This window comes from Juglans microcarpa x Juglans regia, chromosome 2D (genome assembly GCF_004785595.1).
Source record: "Juglans microcarpa x Juglans regia isolate MS1-56 chromosome 2D, Jm3101_v1.0, whole genome shotgun sequence".
NCBI lineage: Eukaryota > Viridiplantae > Streptophyta > Magnoliopsida > Fagales > Juglandaceae > Juglans > Juglans microcarpa x Juglans regia.
This window is the reverse complement of record NC_054596.1, coordinates 38135667-38150485: the sequence shown is the minus strand read 5'-3', so window position 1 is coordinate 38150485 and position 14819 is coordinate 38135667. Positions and strand designations below refer to the sequence as shown.

Here is a 14819-nt window from a genome sequence, read left to right as displayed (position 1 = left end):
GCAAGTCGGATGGATCAATAGATAAGTACAAAGCTCGCTTAGTGGCGAAAGGATATACCCAACAGGAAGGTATAGACTATGAGGAGACTTTTTCACCAGTGGTGAGGTTTGCCTCAATTCGCCTGATTCTAGCTATAGTAGCAAACATGAATTTGGAACTCTACCAGATGGACGTTAAGACAGCATTTCTCAATGGAGAACTAGATGATGAGATCTATATGGATCAACCAACTGGTTTTGTGGTCAAAGGTCAAGAGCGCAAAGTGTGCAAGCTCAAACGATCTATATATGGCCTAAAGCAATCATCTAGACAATGGTACCTCAGATTCCATCGAGCCATTCTCTCGAATGGGTTTACGATGATCACAGAGGATCATTGTGTTTATGTCAAAAGGTCTAAGAAGAGTTTCATTATGTTGTCATTATATGTTGACGACATACTACTAGCTGGGAATAATAAAGGGTTGATAGTCGCCACAAAAGAGTGGTTATCCTTCAATTTTGAGATGAAGGATATGGGTGAAGCAGAATACATTTTGGGAGTTAAGATCTACAGAGATCGCTCAAAGAGACTTTTGTGTTTGTCTCAACAGACTTACATAAAGAAAGTCCTCGAGCGCTTCCTAATGAATGGATGTAAACCCATTGACACCCCTGTTGCAAGGAGCGATAACTTGTCTAAAGTGATGTGTCCTAAGACTCAAAAAGAAAAGGAAAAGATGGCTCGTGTCCCTTATGCTAATGCTGTGGGTAGTCTGATGTACGCAATGATGTGTACTCGACCTGACATATGCTATGCAGTTGGCTTAGTGAGTCGATTCCAATCAAACCCCGGACTAGCTCACTGGAAAGCGGTCAAAAGGATTATGCGATATCTCAAGGGAACTGCGGACTATGTGCTGTGCTATCAGGGTTCAGATTTGCAGCTAAGAGGTTACAGTGATGCCGATTGGGGCAGCGACCTTGATGAGCGCAAATCAACCACTGGGTATGTTTTTCTGCTCAACCAAGGCGCCATTACGTGGAGCAGCAAGAAACAACCCTGTATAGCTTTATCCACCATGGAGGCGGAATACATAGCTTGTTCTGCAGCAGTTCAAGAAGCTGTTTGGTTACGGAGGTTCCTCAAGCATTTAGACATTGGCACGGATACTTCAGATCCGGTGACAATATTCTGCGACAGCATGGCAGCTCTCGCATATGCTAAGGACTCAAAGTATCATGGAAGAACCAAACACATAGATATCAGATATCACTACATCAGAGACATGATAGCGCAAAAGGAAGTGGTTCTGAAACATCTTTCTACGAGTCGCATGATTGCTGATCCCTTAACGAAGCCTATAGCAAGAGATGTCTTCGAGGCTCATGTTAGGAATCTAGGACTGCGTAGACTATAAATGTAATTTGTGTTCCAAATGACATAAAGATGTAACATTTCCTTTGGGATATTAATACAATATGATTCAGTTCTTGTCTTTATCGTATTGTTTTTAATACGCATACACAAGATATGTCAACAGGCTTAGATCGGCTCACTCACACGAGCGATCGCCTCTAGCGCTTAAGTAGCGAGTAGAGATGAGACATTGTGTCCCTAGGTACTTGTCCAAAGGGATAAGTTGGTTGACACAAAGTTATGTCGCCTTAGTGGGAGCTAAGATGAGGTCCATTGATAGGACTATGCATGGGTTACCCCACCATCCATGTAACCTGTAGTAAGCCAGATGCGAGTTCCTCTTTGACGCCTTGGAGACGTGCAAATTGAGGAATTCGGGTTAGACGCTTAAGGAGCGGCTAGACTAAGATCTGTACGGTGTTGATATAGACATATGCTCTTTGAGAAAGAGAAATCCACCGTAGCATGTGTTTCATACTATATGTGCTTATACGACCATATGAGTAAGTGAGTAAAACATTTCCCTCTTTCTCACTGTGTGAGTCTCATTTCTTAAAAAAATGTCCTTTACTTTTGACTATGTCACGAGATGGAGGTTGTGATGTTTGCTACTTTGACATGCTGTCTATGGCCATGATTGATACGGTCTAAAGAGGCATTGTTGGGAAAGCAGTTCGACCAAAATTGAGTGATATGAGTGTAAAGGGAAGACTATTCGATATCGTATCTTCGATAGTGTTTGCTGACGTCATACAAATGACACTACATCTTGGTAGCGGCTAAAGGTTGTGAACACATTGAAATATATGGAGGTAGTCAAGCATTGTTCTGAGTTTTTTTTTTTTTTTTAAAACTCAAGAGGGTTTCGAAAATGCTTGATCTTGATGCGATCGAATAAGTCTAGGACATGACCAGACACTTTAGGGATGTTACTATGCTGGTCTTCTCTGGGAGAGATTTGGTGTATGTACTCCCTCCTTTCTACAATTGTGCTTGGTGGTCGCACGGCCTATTTATTTGTATGAACAAGATTGAGAACATTAGAGAGATGCTGACCTGGGGTCATGCCCACTGTGTGCGAGTGGGAGATATTAGTTGGAGGGGCGCCCACGTGGGGCTGACCCCTCCTGTTGGTAACGCATGGCTTTAAGCCATGCGTTACTTGTAACGTATGTAACGCATGGCTTAAAGCCATGCGTTACACAAGAATATTGAAGGCTGGCCTTTAAGGCCAGCCGTGCATAGGAGGACTATATATAGTCCTCCTCAATTGTGTTTTGTGAACACCTATCTAAAAAAATTAGAAAAAAAGACTCTCTCTCTTTTTGTTCTCTCTTGATAAAATACTTAGGCTGTGGATTTGTAAGTGTTACTCTAGTTCCATACTAAGTAGTACACTTTCGCCACTAAGAGGAAACGCTTGGAGTTTATCAATCTGGAAAAACTCGTGGAGCAATTCTTGAAGCTGAGCTTGAGGTACTTTTTCCGCTGTACATTCTAACACCTTTTGTCACAGTGCTGAACACTCATAATTCCAATCTAACATTGTCGCTCAATTAAGAGCCCTATTTTTCGGTTAAATCTGACATGAATTTAGGTGGGAGTAGTCCATTCTCCGGTTACTAGTTACATCAACGTTCAACCAATGTACAAACGGAACATTAATTGACTGTTTCAATCTTTTCAACAAAGACAGAAAATGCAGGAAAGTAGAAGTAAATTGTTTGCAATTATTGTCTTGTCATGATCTTCTCTTTGGGGTACATGAACAAATTCTAGAGGGATTGCAATTTGGATCTACAAAAACGTCCAAATTACAAATCTGTCACTGCTAATCTCACTCAGCTGCGTGACAAAACAGAAATGGTCCATCAAAACCGCTGATCTCTGCCTCCCACAGTGTCTGAAGCAGGTTTTATATATGCTTTAAATGGAGGTCCAGATTGCCACAAAATTATTGCCAAGGGAAGCCAAGCCACTATCCTCATTAGGTCCACAATAAAGGGATCCCGCCCTCTTTGTTCTCTTCATGTGCTAGTCCCCAGAAAAGGCCAAACAACATTGAGCTGTTCCACAGAAATGGCCATTGTTGCTGCAGCATCAGCATGCATGCGTCCTAGCTAGCTCTTATTTTTACAGTTGTAAATACGTACATGTCAGTAAATACTGGTTTGCATTCCATACCAAGCATTTCACGACGGAGAATGCAACAGAGAAGCTTTCATTAATTTGGCACCTTTGATCTTCTGCAACACTGCAGATGAAGGCATGCATATGCCAAAACAACCGAGTCTCCAACTTGATAGACTTTTTTCTACTTAAGTCCATGCTCCATTACACGTATAGCTCTCGACCGAACTTAAGAGTGGAATAAAGATGGTTAAATAAAGTGAACCCCTACATCTTTCTCTCATTCCAGAACTATAGAAGACATTCTCCGGAAGTATTCAGCTTGGGAAACTGAGACTCGTTTGTTTTCACAATTCCTCTTAACTCGTCTCATCTAATCATTACAACTTTTTTAAATTTTTATACAAAATAAAATAAATAATTCATTTTTTTAAAATCTTAAAATAAAAATAATATTAAAAAAATATATTCTAACAATATTTTATTTAACTTTTAACTTTACTCTCAACTCATTTACGAAATCAAAATACTTAAACGTCCACTAACATGAACTGTGAAATAATATTCTACCCTCCCTCCACCATCCACTTGGTTTAAATTTTCCAACATGAATATAATGTTTGAAACTGCCCTTGATTCTCGATATGTTGGTATGTAAACTCTCAATATACAGTCCTTGGCCCATTAGTCTTGGGATGCTCTTCAAGGAAAAATGGAAGGGAAGAAGGAATCTGAGAAAAATCTTCAACATTACGACGAAAACCTTTTCGAAATTCCATCCAAAGTAAACATTTTTTTTCCAGATTACAGAGGCACAACATTAAAAGCTCCTTAAAGCATGCAGCCAGTTCCCTGAGTTGTCAGATTTGTGGAAAATTTTGAGGAGAAGAGGTCCTACGGTTGATAGCTGGAGAACACTATAACCATGAAAAAGGGAAGGCAGCTAGGGAATTACACTCACGTGAAAAATGACAGACACAGAGAGAATAAACAACACAAAATCCACACCAATTAAGCCACACTTTTCTTAAAACTAAAATCGATCGATTGATTGGATTTCCCGTTATGAAACCCACTCAGAACTCGACGATCTGGGCCATCTTTCTCGTTTGCCACTGGTTTTTTCTAAAATAATTGTGAAGGAAGTAAATATTGCATAATCATTTTTAAAAAAGAATGAAATTTATAATTAAAAAATTAAGTTTTTTTATTATAAATCTTATATTTTATTTATTTTTATCAAAATCATTATGCAATAATTATACAATTCGATTATAAATATATTTTTTTCATTAAAATATGTGACAAAATCACGATGTTTGTCACGATTCACCCCAGGAAGCATCACCTCGTTTACCCACTGATGCAAGGCCGGGAGCAAACATAAATGCTAGCTAACGTGGGTCAAGATTAACACAGGCCCATTGGGTTCAAGTCACAATAGAGCTATTTTTGCTTCAATGGTATTAATTAAATACTAAAATGGAATGCTTTATGTTTTTATTTTTCAAAAAACTCTACTTTCTAAATTTCTCAATTTACACATAATAAAAGCGCAATACGGGTACTTCATATAGGGAGGGAGGGGTACAACTCACTTACAAGGATCCTTTCCCCAGCCACGTATCTATCCGGTAAAACATTTGTATTAGTAGGGGGTGGTAGCCTCACCCCTTAGACTGTTAGACGGGTGGCGGCCCGGCCCGGCCCGGCCCGGCCCCAGGATGAGTTGGCTCCCAAGCCAGACTCCCAAGGTTGAGTGCCACCATCCGAATGTCAGAGGGCAGATTGGTGCCACCGTCGTCCAACATCACATTTTTTTTTATAAATTCCAACAAATTTACAGATCTAATAACTCTTACAAATTTATAGATCTTACCAAAACAAAGTTACAAATCAGAAAAGATCGCACAAATTCAATAAAAAAATTAGAACAAACTCACAGAATTACAGATCAAACCAAATAAATAAACAAAACTAAGTAACAATCAACGAATCGTACAAATATGTGCACAGACCATCTCTACACAGACCCATGGGCCACAACTACAATCATGGATCATATAGATCTATGCACAGGTCTTTAAAGATTTGTGAGCAGATCTATATGACCCATGGTTGTGGCCGTGGGTTATTAAACTTACAGGCTCGTCAAAACGTCAACACGATCGTAGCATCCAGCATGGGCCTTTAACAAAATACAATCGATGACAATATAGAGCTATACAGAACTCGTAGTTGCCAACCATGAGCCACGATAACAGAGAGATGTTCTTTGACAGCTTAGAGGAGGAGGAGGAGAAGAAGAAGGGAAGAGAGAGATGAGAGATAAGAGAGGATGGTGGCCGCTAGCACTGAGGCGTGAAAGCATGAAATGAAGGAAAAGAACTGAGGGGAGGAGAAGAGGGGGAAAGGGAGGAGTCAGGACAACGGTTCGGAAATGGGAAGAAGATAAATGAGAGGGAGAGAGAGTGGTATTTATAGTTATTTTTTTTTTTAAATATATAGGATATGAATAATGCTATTATGCCCTTTCATTTTGCTCTCTCATTTTGCCCATTTATGAATTTAATCTTTTTTACTTACTGATTAAGAAAGTAACTACTGATGTTTTGATATTTTTTGATATTTTTTAAAAACATTTAAAAATGTTAAAAAAATACGAATAAAAAAAATGAAAAAACTTAAAAAGTGAATTTTGCTTAGAGGGCACGCCTAGCATAGGATATTATAATTTATATTATATTTAACTCTGTAATAAAACGATGTCGTTTTGGGCAGCATCATTTCATTATTAACCTAATTATATATATATATATATATATATGTAATGGGCCGGGCTAGCTTGGGCCCAGCCTAGGCCCCATCCCTCGACTCTTTACAGCGTGAGAGCGGATGCCCCCGCATGCCCGTGGCAGAGGCGGGCTAGATGCGAGGCCTATGTATTAGACCTCATAAATATTTATTGCACAATAGATTTGAAAAAAAAGTAATGCTAAATACACAATGTACAAGCTCGTGTAGTTATTTTAGAAAAAAATAGAATCCACCATTAAAAAGTATATTTTTATGTAAATTTTATATTTAATCATTTTCTATTGAGAATATCTGGGACTTGCATATTTTAATATTGTACAAATCATTTTTCATTTGAAGAAAAAATATATGACCTCTTAACGAATCTTTTAAATGGTATTTTTTTCAGAATAATACTAGATATAATTTTAAGATATGCAAGTTCTACACATTCCCTTTAAAAAGAATAAGGTCAATTATTAAAAAAAGTAATTTTTCATGTAATTTTCAAATTTAATCATATTTTTCAAATAAATGCTCAGGACTTATACACCTTGAGATTCCAAATTTCATTTCCTTTTATAATGACATATCGTAAATGTTGGATTCTTATTTATCTTCTTATTACATTAAATTTTAGTAAACTTTAAATCGACAACTGTCATCGACTCATGTCCTTTACCGTGACAAACTATTTGAGTTTCGCTACCATACATATCATTTTCTGCTAGAATTAGAGCTAGAATTCATGAGAGATGGGATCTTCATTTATACGCCCCGAACACTGGAAAGTCAACAAAAACGACAACCATGGCCATGATGAAATCTGCAATCAAGCAATTTGGTTTCATTTGCAGAACATCTGGATAACGCGAACCTTGGTGTGTGTTTGTGGTGCATCGGTTTCCACGACTGCCACATATATCCGCTTGCCATTCTTGGACTAAACCCCCATGTCCATTGTGAAAAGTGCAACACTGGAAACCTTCACTCGTCCCTTGTCGCATCAAAGCCCTGTACCCATTTGATCCCTTTTTTTTTATTGAGCCAGGTGTTTCCTTGCTTGCTTCAATGGCGTCCATGTCTAGATTGGTTCTCAAGGACTGTAAGTTTCGGACACACGACGTTTTGTACAAACCAAGCTCTTCTCTTCCTTCTAGGAAGCTTCAATTGCATCTGGGTATGTTTCATTTTTGCTTGTTTAGGATCGTTTGCTTATGGGGTACCGTTTATTTGATTGAATGGCACGTGTTTCTAATGTGTTGAATTTTTTTGTTTCGAAATTTGGTATTTTGGGGAGTACGCAAATTCCTTGATCTTTTCCTTTATTGTTTATTGTGACATTTAGTTGCTATGAGCAACGAATTTCGAATTCTTCTTCGGGGTTTCTTTCTTTCCCCTACTGATTTGAGATTTTAGATGTAAGAGGGGAGTTTCCTGAAGCTAAGAATGGAAGAAGTTTGTCAATCCTTAACAAGCCATGGAGTCCAGTAGTTACAATCCCTTCTTCAGTCATTCAAACTTCAAGGTATCTATTAAGATCAATTGAGTAATTTAGATTTATGACTAATATGAAAATGCCAGAGAAGAAGAACCAATAATTAGGCGATTTGGGAATCAAATTCTTATAATCGTATTCATCCAAAACAAATTAAGCATACGTTCGTATATTGATATATGTTAGTCTTCCTGGAGGATATGATCATAGGAGGGCATCTTTCGTTCTCTACAAGCTTGCTGGTGCATATACCCATCTGTACACTTGTAGTATAGTGTTAAGAATAATTTGTTGACTCCTTTATTTAGGAACTCTCAAGTTTGGTGCAAGGCTGCAACAAATTTATCTGGAGATGTCCCCAGTAAAACACCCGATGGAATGAGTCAGTATGAGAGAATAATTGAAACTTTGACAACTCTTTTTCCGGTTTGGGTATGTGTTACATTCTGTAAGGACAACCTGGCCAATCTCTGTTTCAATGTTTTTAAGTGGCATACTTCTCTTATTGTAATTGCATTTAAGATTTCTTTCTTGTGGAGTACATTCAAAATCTAAACCTATTTACATGACAGGTCATATTGGGCACCATTGTTGGCATCTACAAGCCGGCTGCTGTAATATCGTGCCCTTTTTCTTTTGCTTTGTTGGATGTCAAGTTAGCTGTTGGTTAACCAGTTGAATTTTGGATCTTCTTACAGGTAACATGGTTGGAGACAGACCTTTTCACTCTTGGCCTAGGTTTCCTCATGCTTTCAATGGGATTGACACTAAGATTTGAGGATTTCAGACGCTGTTTGCGGAATCCATGGACTGTAAGAATTAAATAATTACTTTGTTAATTTGATTTTTTTTTCCTTACCTAGTTTAAATAATCAAGTTTTATTGATGCAGGTTGGTGTAGGATTTCTTGCTCAATACTTGATTAAACCCATGTTGGGCTTCGTCATTGCATTGGTACTTTTTCAAAATGATCAGCATTTGACATCTATGTGCTTGTTAAGTTCTATTTGTTTTTTACCTCTCTCATCAGCAGAATCAATATTGAGTTCCTTTTTTCTTAAATAAGAACCTAATAGGGAAAGAAGGGGGGGGGGGGGGGGGGGGGTGGATTCACCTAATTTATCTTTCAGAGTGGAACTGATTTTGAATTTTGTAATCTGAAAAAGAAAACATATTGTATAATGTGTTACAATAACCTTGTGAGAAATTATCACTGTTAACATTTTAAATCTATGATTTCCAGACTCTGAAACTGTCTGCACCTCTTGCAACTGGTCTTATTTTGGTCTCATGCTGCCCTGGAGGTCAGGCATCAAATGTTGCAACTTACATATCAAAAGGAAATGTGGCACTTTCTGTTCTCATGACAACGTAAGCTGAACTTCTTCAAATGATTTTCTCACCCTGAGAGGGTTGACAAGTTTTTGCTGCCCTTGAATTCTATTTTTGGTTATGGATGTGCACATTCAGAACACTGGCCAAAATATTGAATTGATAAATATATGCACTGTAAAGTTTCCAATATAGTTCTGTAGTGCTCAATAATGTGGTTGTTATATGACCAGTATAATGTTAAATAATTAACTGTTAGGATATAAATTAAACTATAATTAAATAATTAAACTCATCTCTTCCCATCAACTTAAGCTTTTGGGACAATTGGTAATGTAACACTAACAGCAGTTACTTGGATGAATGGGTTTAAGTTCTTGTGTCATCTAGGAAAAGTAATTATGACTTCTACCATAATTCTTACATAAAGGAGCATGTTTTTTCAATTCATTTTGTGTCATATTAGTTGAGTATGAGTACTTTAACTTCATAATCATTCTGGACTTCTGTAGGTGTTCAACTATTGGAGCTATTGTTATGACACCACTCCTCACTAAGCTTCTTGCTGGTCAGCTTGTTCCAGTTGATGCTGCGGTAAGTTTTTATGTAACTGGTAAATAACTCAATGTCTAATCCTTGGATTTGCTGATATAAAAATGAGGTTCTTGAAAATAAATAAAAAACTGAGGATCTTGAAGAAATAAATATGCTTTATTTCATTGGTTACATGGGCACCTGTTCAGATTGCAAACTGCTGCTATCACTGTACAGGGGGCTTTGAGAAACCACCTTGTGTTCTACAATTCCAATATCCTCAGTACATAGCGGTTTGTTGGACCCTTTAGGAGTCCGTACATATTCCAGGCTGATTAAAGGGTTATTCATCACATTTGGTAAATGATCTTGAAATTATAAGAGAATGCTACAATTTGCCCACATGTGGTGCGAGGTAAATTACAATGTTTCCCTTTGTCCACCTGAGGTCCATTCATTCAACTGTTGAACTTTTTTGCCAACTATGCTAGTGGAAATCATGTGCTTTGAGAAAATATGGCACTTTACAGATTTATGGCCTAGGAAAGTAATCCCCCCAAAATCATTTTTATTATTTGATTGGCACCAGGTGTCCGAGAAAACAGTCCTGACTAATCCCGTGGGTGCACAGGCCCTAGGCAAGGAGTTTCCTGCAAGTGCACCGTGGGTAATTCAAGGTGAAATTCTCCCAATCTGATAGCCCGTAGAAATTGTTTGCACCCATGGGTTCGAACCTTAAACCTGGAGGGAGCATAGCACCAAGACCAAAGCTCTTACCACTCGAGCCAACCCCTAAGGGTTTTCCCCAAAATCATGTGTTTATAATTGCTGGTTCATAGTAGTTTGTAACAACAAAGTATAACAGACAAAAATGGCATAAACCTTAGTGGGTAAACTGCCACTTTGAAACCAAAGGTTGACAGAATGAATATATATACATATTTATATATATTGGAACTCTTCAAAAATGTATGTTGGATAAGAATACAGACTGAATTGATCCCATACTACAAAAGGGTAAAGTGTAATATTTTGTATAAAAAATATAGCATCTGTCATCCTGTTCAGTTTAAGCTGAGTTTTAGAAAGATATTTGTGTAGAAGCAATTTATATATGTCAGGCCATGTTTAATACTTGTGAGAAGGTCTAAGTTTTCTCCATATAACTCACATAGAGAGATTTACTGTGATTTTGGTGTTCCTGCCATCTTCGCAGGGTCTGGCAATCAGCACTTTTCAGGTTGTTTTAGTGCCAACAATTGTTGGAGGTAACTGAAAGGTGTTTACACTTTATGTCCATTGTACTTATTGAAGATTTCTGTCCATTGGATTTAGTTGCATAAAAAATTAATTTCTCTGCTGCAATTCAAAGTTTATCTCAAGGGTCAATGCATCTGGACATATATGATTTAGTTTTTGCTTTCTGTGGCAGTGTTGGCAAATGAATTCTTCCCCAAATTCACTTCCAAAATAGTGACAGTGACACCTTTGATTGGAGTTATTCTCACCACACTTCTCTGTGCAAGCCCAGTAAGTTCATGTGCGAGAGTAGTACTAGGATGGGTGACCTCCTAGGAAGTCCTCATGTTGCAACCCCCCTTTTTTATTTTATTTTATTTTATTTTAAAAGCCCAATAACTTCTGAAAAAATAAATCTGTATTTAATTGATCATTTTTACAGCTTTAGTATTTCATTTCAGTATTCTGGTGATAGTTGTTTCATGGAGGGAACTTACTTTAATTTTTTTATGATTTTTAAGATTGGACAAGTTTCAGATGTATTGAAAACTCGAGGAGCGCAACTAATACTTCCAGTGGCTGTCCTACATGGTGCTGCATTTGCACTTGGTTATTGGCTTTCAAGAGTATCATTTGGCGAATCCACTTCTCGTACTATTTCTATAGAATGTGGGATGCAGGTATACGTATTTTTCATGATTATTTCTTTACCAACAATACTTATGACCTTTAAAATATTTACAATGATAATCTTTATGAATCCACCCTCAACCATGCATACTCTTCCACCATCCGCCCCACTCCCCAAAAAAATCCTTTCAGTGTCTAGATAAGATAATTTACACAATTTTGGATATAAAAAGAGGAACTAATTAGAAGGAATCGTTTGATTGATCTGGGCCCTGCTACCAAAATGATTTTGAACTATAGATATGCATATGCTGAATCTGAAGGCTCTCTCTGTGCCTGATATGCATATGCTGAATCTGAAGGTTAAATTGATTGGTTATACATTATATATAAATACTAAATTGTTTCTTCTTGAATAACCTCAGACAATAAAGACCAAGACAATAATTATTGAAGAGCCTTAGACTTGGAGCCCCCTTTTTTGGCAATAATCAAGAGCCCCATTTTTAATGGTGAAATTGATAGATTAAATTGAGTAGAAAAATATTTCCACTTAGCCATGACAATCATATCACCAGTTTACAACTCTTGTGTTGTATAACTGACCATCTAATTTATGTGCTTGATAATTTTATTTATTCCTTCATGTTTATCTGCAGAGCTCTGCACTTGGGTTTTTGCTCGCCCAGAAGCATTTTACAAATCCCCTTGTTGCTGTCCCTTCTGCTGTCAGCGTTGTTTGCATGGCTGTAGGAGTCTTCCTTGCACTTGCTCAAACTTACTGTTTTCATTTTCTCCGAGCACGTGTATTCGTTTTCTTTTTCTTCTTGGGAATTTACCTTTCCCAATCTTATTGATGCACACTATCTCCCTTGCAGCTTGGTGGGAGTGCTCTTGCAGTCTTTTGGAGGAACAAGCCGATACCTGTTGACGACAAGGATGACTTCCAGGAATAATGAAAATTCTGTCTCGGGCTTTGTTCTTGAAAAAATCTATTTGCAAGCCTGTTTTTTTAACACATCTAACACAACACTGAAGTGGATCCCACAATGATAAAAAAGTATAGGTATTTTAACTTTTTTATAACTATAGTGGATTCCACAAGTGGTTTGCTGATACATCAGGCTTGCAAATAACACAACCTCTTGTTCTTTATGGGTATTGTTTCTCGCTAAATTAAGCCAGTTCGAAGGATTTTTTTGTGGTCCTCTTCTCAGGTTCTTATTTAGAATCATTGGAATTCTGTGAAGACATCAATGGAAAATTAAGGGGATGCGAGTGTTTGGGTTTCAGGTATTTGTTTCTGCAGAGCATTAAAACTGGAATTTAGGAACTGAACTTTTTTGTTTCATTTTGTGAAAATAACAGAGATTTTTATTTCTTTGAGAGACCCATTACTCTTCAAAACTTCCTGCCTTGTTTGTAATTTCATTTGCCAGATTTACAATTGGTTCCATCTTCATTTTCGTTTGAACAAATCGGAAGAGGCCGAATGCTCTTCCCCTCTTGTATGATAGCAATTTTGAATGGAATACTTTTGCAGCAATCATGTTTCCTCGGCAATTTCCAGGTTTTCAGCAATGTTGTGCCTACCTTTGTCCAACAGTGTGGAAGGTGTTTGAGTTACAAAATTGTAGGGAATCCTGGTCCCAATCTGATGTGTTACTTACCCAAAAACGTTATGATGTATGTCAGAATTGGATCCTCTCATGTTCTTGGGATTCTGGGAATAACATGACTGACTGACTTGGGCAATCCAATGATTCCAATCCCATGTTTACAACTTTACCATCCCAATTTATGATTTGCATAGTCTTTTTCCATATGAGATAGAATGATTTGATTCCAGGTACATGATAGGCTGATTTGTGGTCACAACATTTATATAAAAATGGCTCCTTCGTACACATATTGCATATGAAAGATTTGGCTCGATAGGAAAGATTTAACCCCTCAAGAAGAAAAATATTAAAGCATAAACTTTAATATCCAATCTTTTCCTATTTTAAGGCCTTAAATAATTAAATATATTATTTTTTATCTTTTGATAAGGATAACCTCGTCGTTTTATATCTTAAAAATTTGCATTATCTATCTATTTACTTAAGAGTCATTTTACTCATAAGTCGGGATAAGATGAAATGAGTTGAAATAAAAATTATCCCGACTTATGAGTAAAATGAAAATTAAAAATTGAATAAAATATTATTAGAATATATTTTTTTAATATTATTTTTGTTTTGATATTTGAAAAAATTGAATTGTTTATTTTATTTTATGTGAGAATATGAGAAAATTGTAATAATTATATGAGTTGAGAAGTTTTGTAAAAACAAACAAAACACACCATTTACATTATTGATGTGTCATGTTTGATTTGCAAAATTCAAGTCTCTGAATTTTTCTTATAAATTAAATCTTGCAGCAGTGTATAGCTGTACCAACTTGTGAATACAATTTTTCTTTATTTGAAATTGCAATGAGCAAAATGCCAAAAACCTTATCATAAAATACCATCCTATACTTTTAAGTTTTGCTGTGCCACACATCGTAAAAAACCCCAATAAATGCTATCGATGGGGGTTTAAAATTCTCAAGTACTCAAACGTCGACATTGGATTGCTATGTGATGCTCAATATTCCCCTTAAAGATGGAAAATTATCTTATTAACCTTTTTGGTATAAAAGAAATACTTATAATTTCTTTTTTTAAAAATTAATATATGTTTTTGTCTTTTTTTTTTTCTTTTAAAAGTTATTTTCTAAATCACAATAACATCTGAAACGTTAAGGTGGGCAGATTTATTTTTAAAAATTATTTCATCTCATCTAATTATTATAACTTTTTTAAACTTTCAAATAAAATAAAAAAATAATTTAATTTTTTCAAATCTTAAAACAATAATAATATTAAAAAAATTATATAATAATATTATTTTATTCAACTTTCTTTTCATCTATTTTGTATAACCAAACAAGTCATAATTCTTTAATGAGATAATTTTGAAAGCTAGGAAGTAACGTTTCTAGGTTAGGTTTGGATAGTGAATTAAGATGAGATGATTTTATATGAAAGTTAAAAATTGAATAACATATTATTAGAATATTATTTTTTAAGAGCATTGATAGTGGTTTCTCCATCTTCATCTTCATCTTTAAATTTAAAAAATGTCTTTAAATTCATCTATATTAGCTTATGCATTTTTTAATTTTTACATAGCTATGAATAGTACTTCTTCAAATTTGAAGAAGTACTATTCA

At 36.2% G+C, this 14819-nt stretch overlaps 1 protein-coding gene across 2 annotated transcripts; it reads left to right on the top strand.

The window, feature by feature from the left end:
- Positions 1–7043: 7043 nt before the first annotated feature.
- LOC121250200 (sodium/pyruvate cotransporter BASS2, chloroplastic) lies at positions 7044–13104 on the top strand. Of its 2 annotated transcripts, XM_041149220.1 has the most exons (14): positions 7044–7345; positions 7404–7505; positions 7745–7853; positions 8132–8255; positions 8396–8437; positions 8522–8635; positions 8715–8777; positions 9067–9194; positions 9668–9749; positions 10906–10957; positions 11122–11219; positions 11450–11608; positions 12218–12307; positions 12437–13104. In XM_041149220.1, the coding sequence occupies exons 1-14, from the start codon at positions 7279–7281 to the stop codon at positions 12512–12514; spliced, it is 1308 nt and encodes a 435-aa protein (XP_041005154.1). In that variant the 5' UTR covers positions 7044–7278; the 3' UTR covers positions 12515–13104. The 2 variants fall into 2 exon arrangements, with proteins under 2 accessions (XP_041005154.1, XP_041005155.1); XM_041149221.1 differs by having other exon boundaries at positions 7044–7505.
- The last annotated feature ends 1715 nt before the right edge of the window (positions 13105–14819 follow it).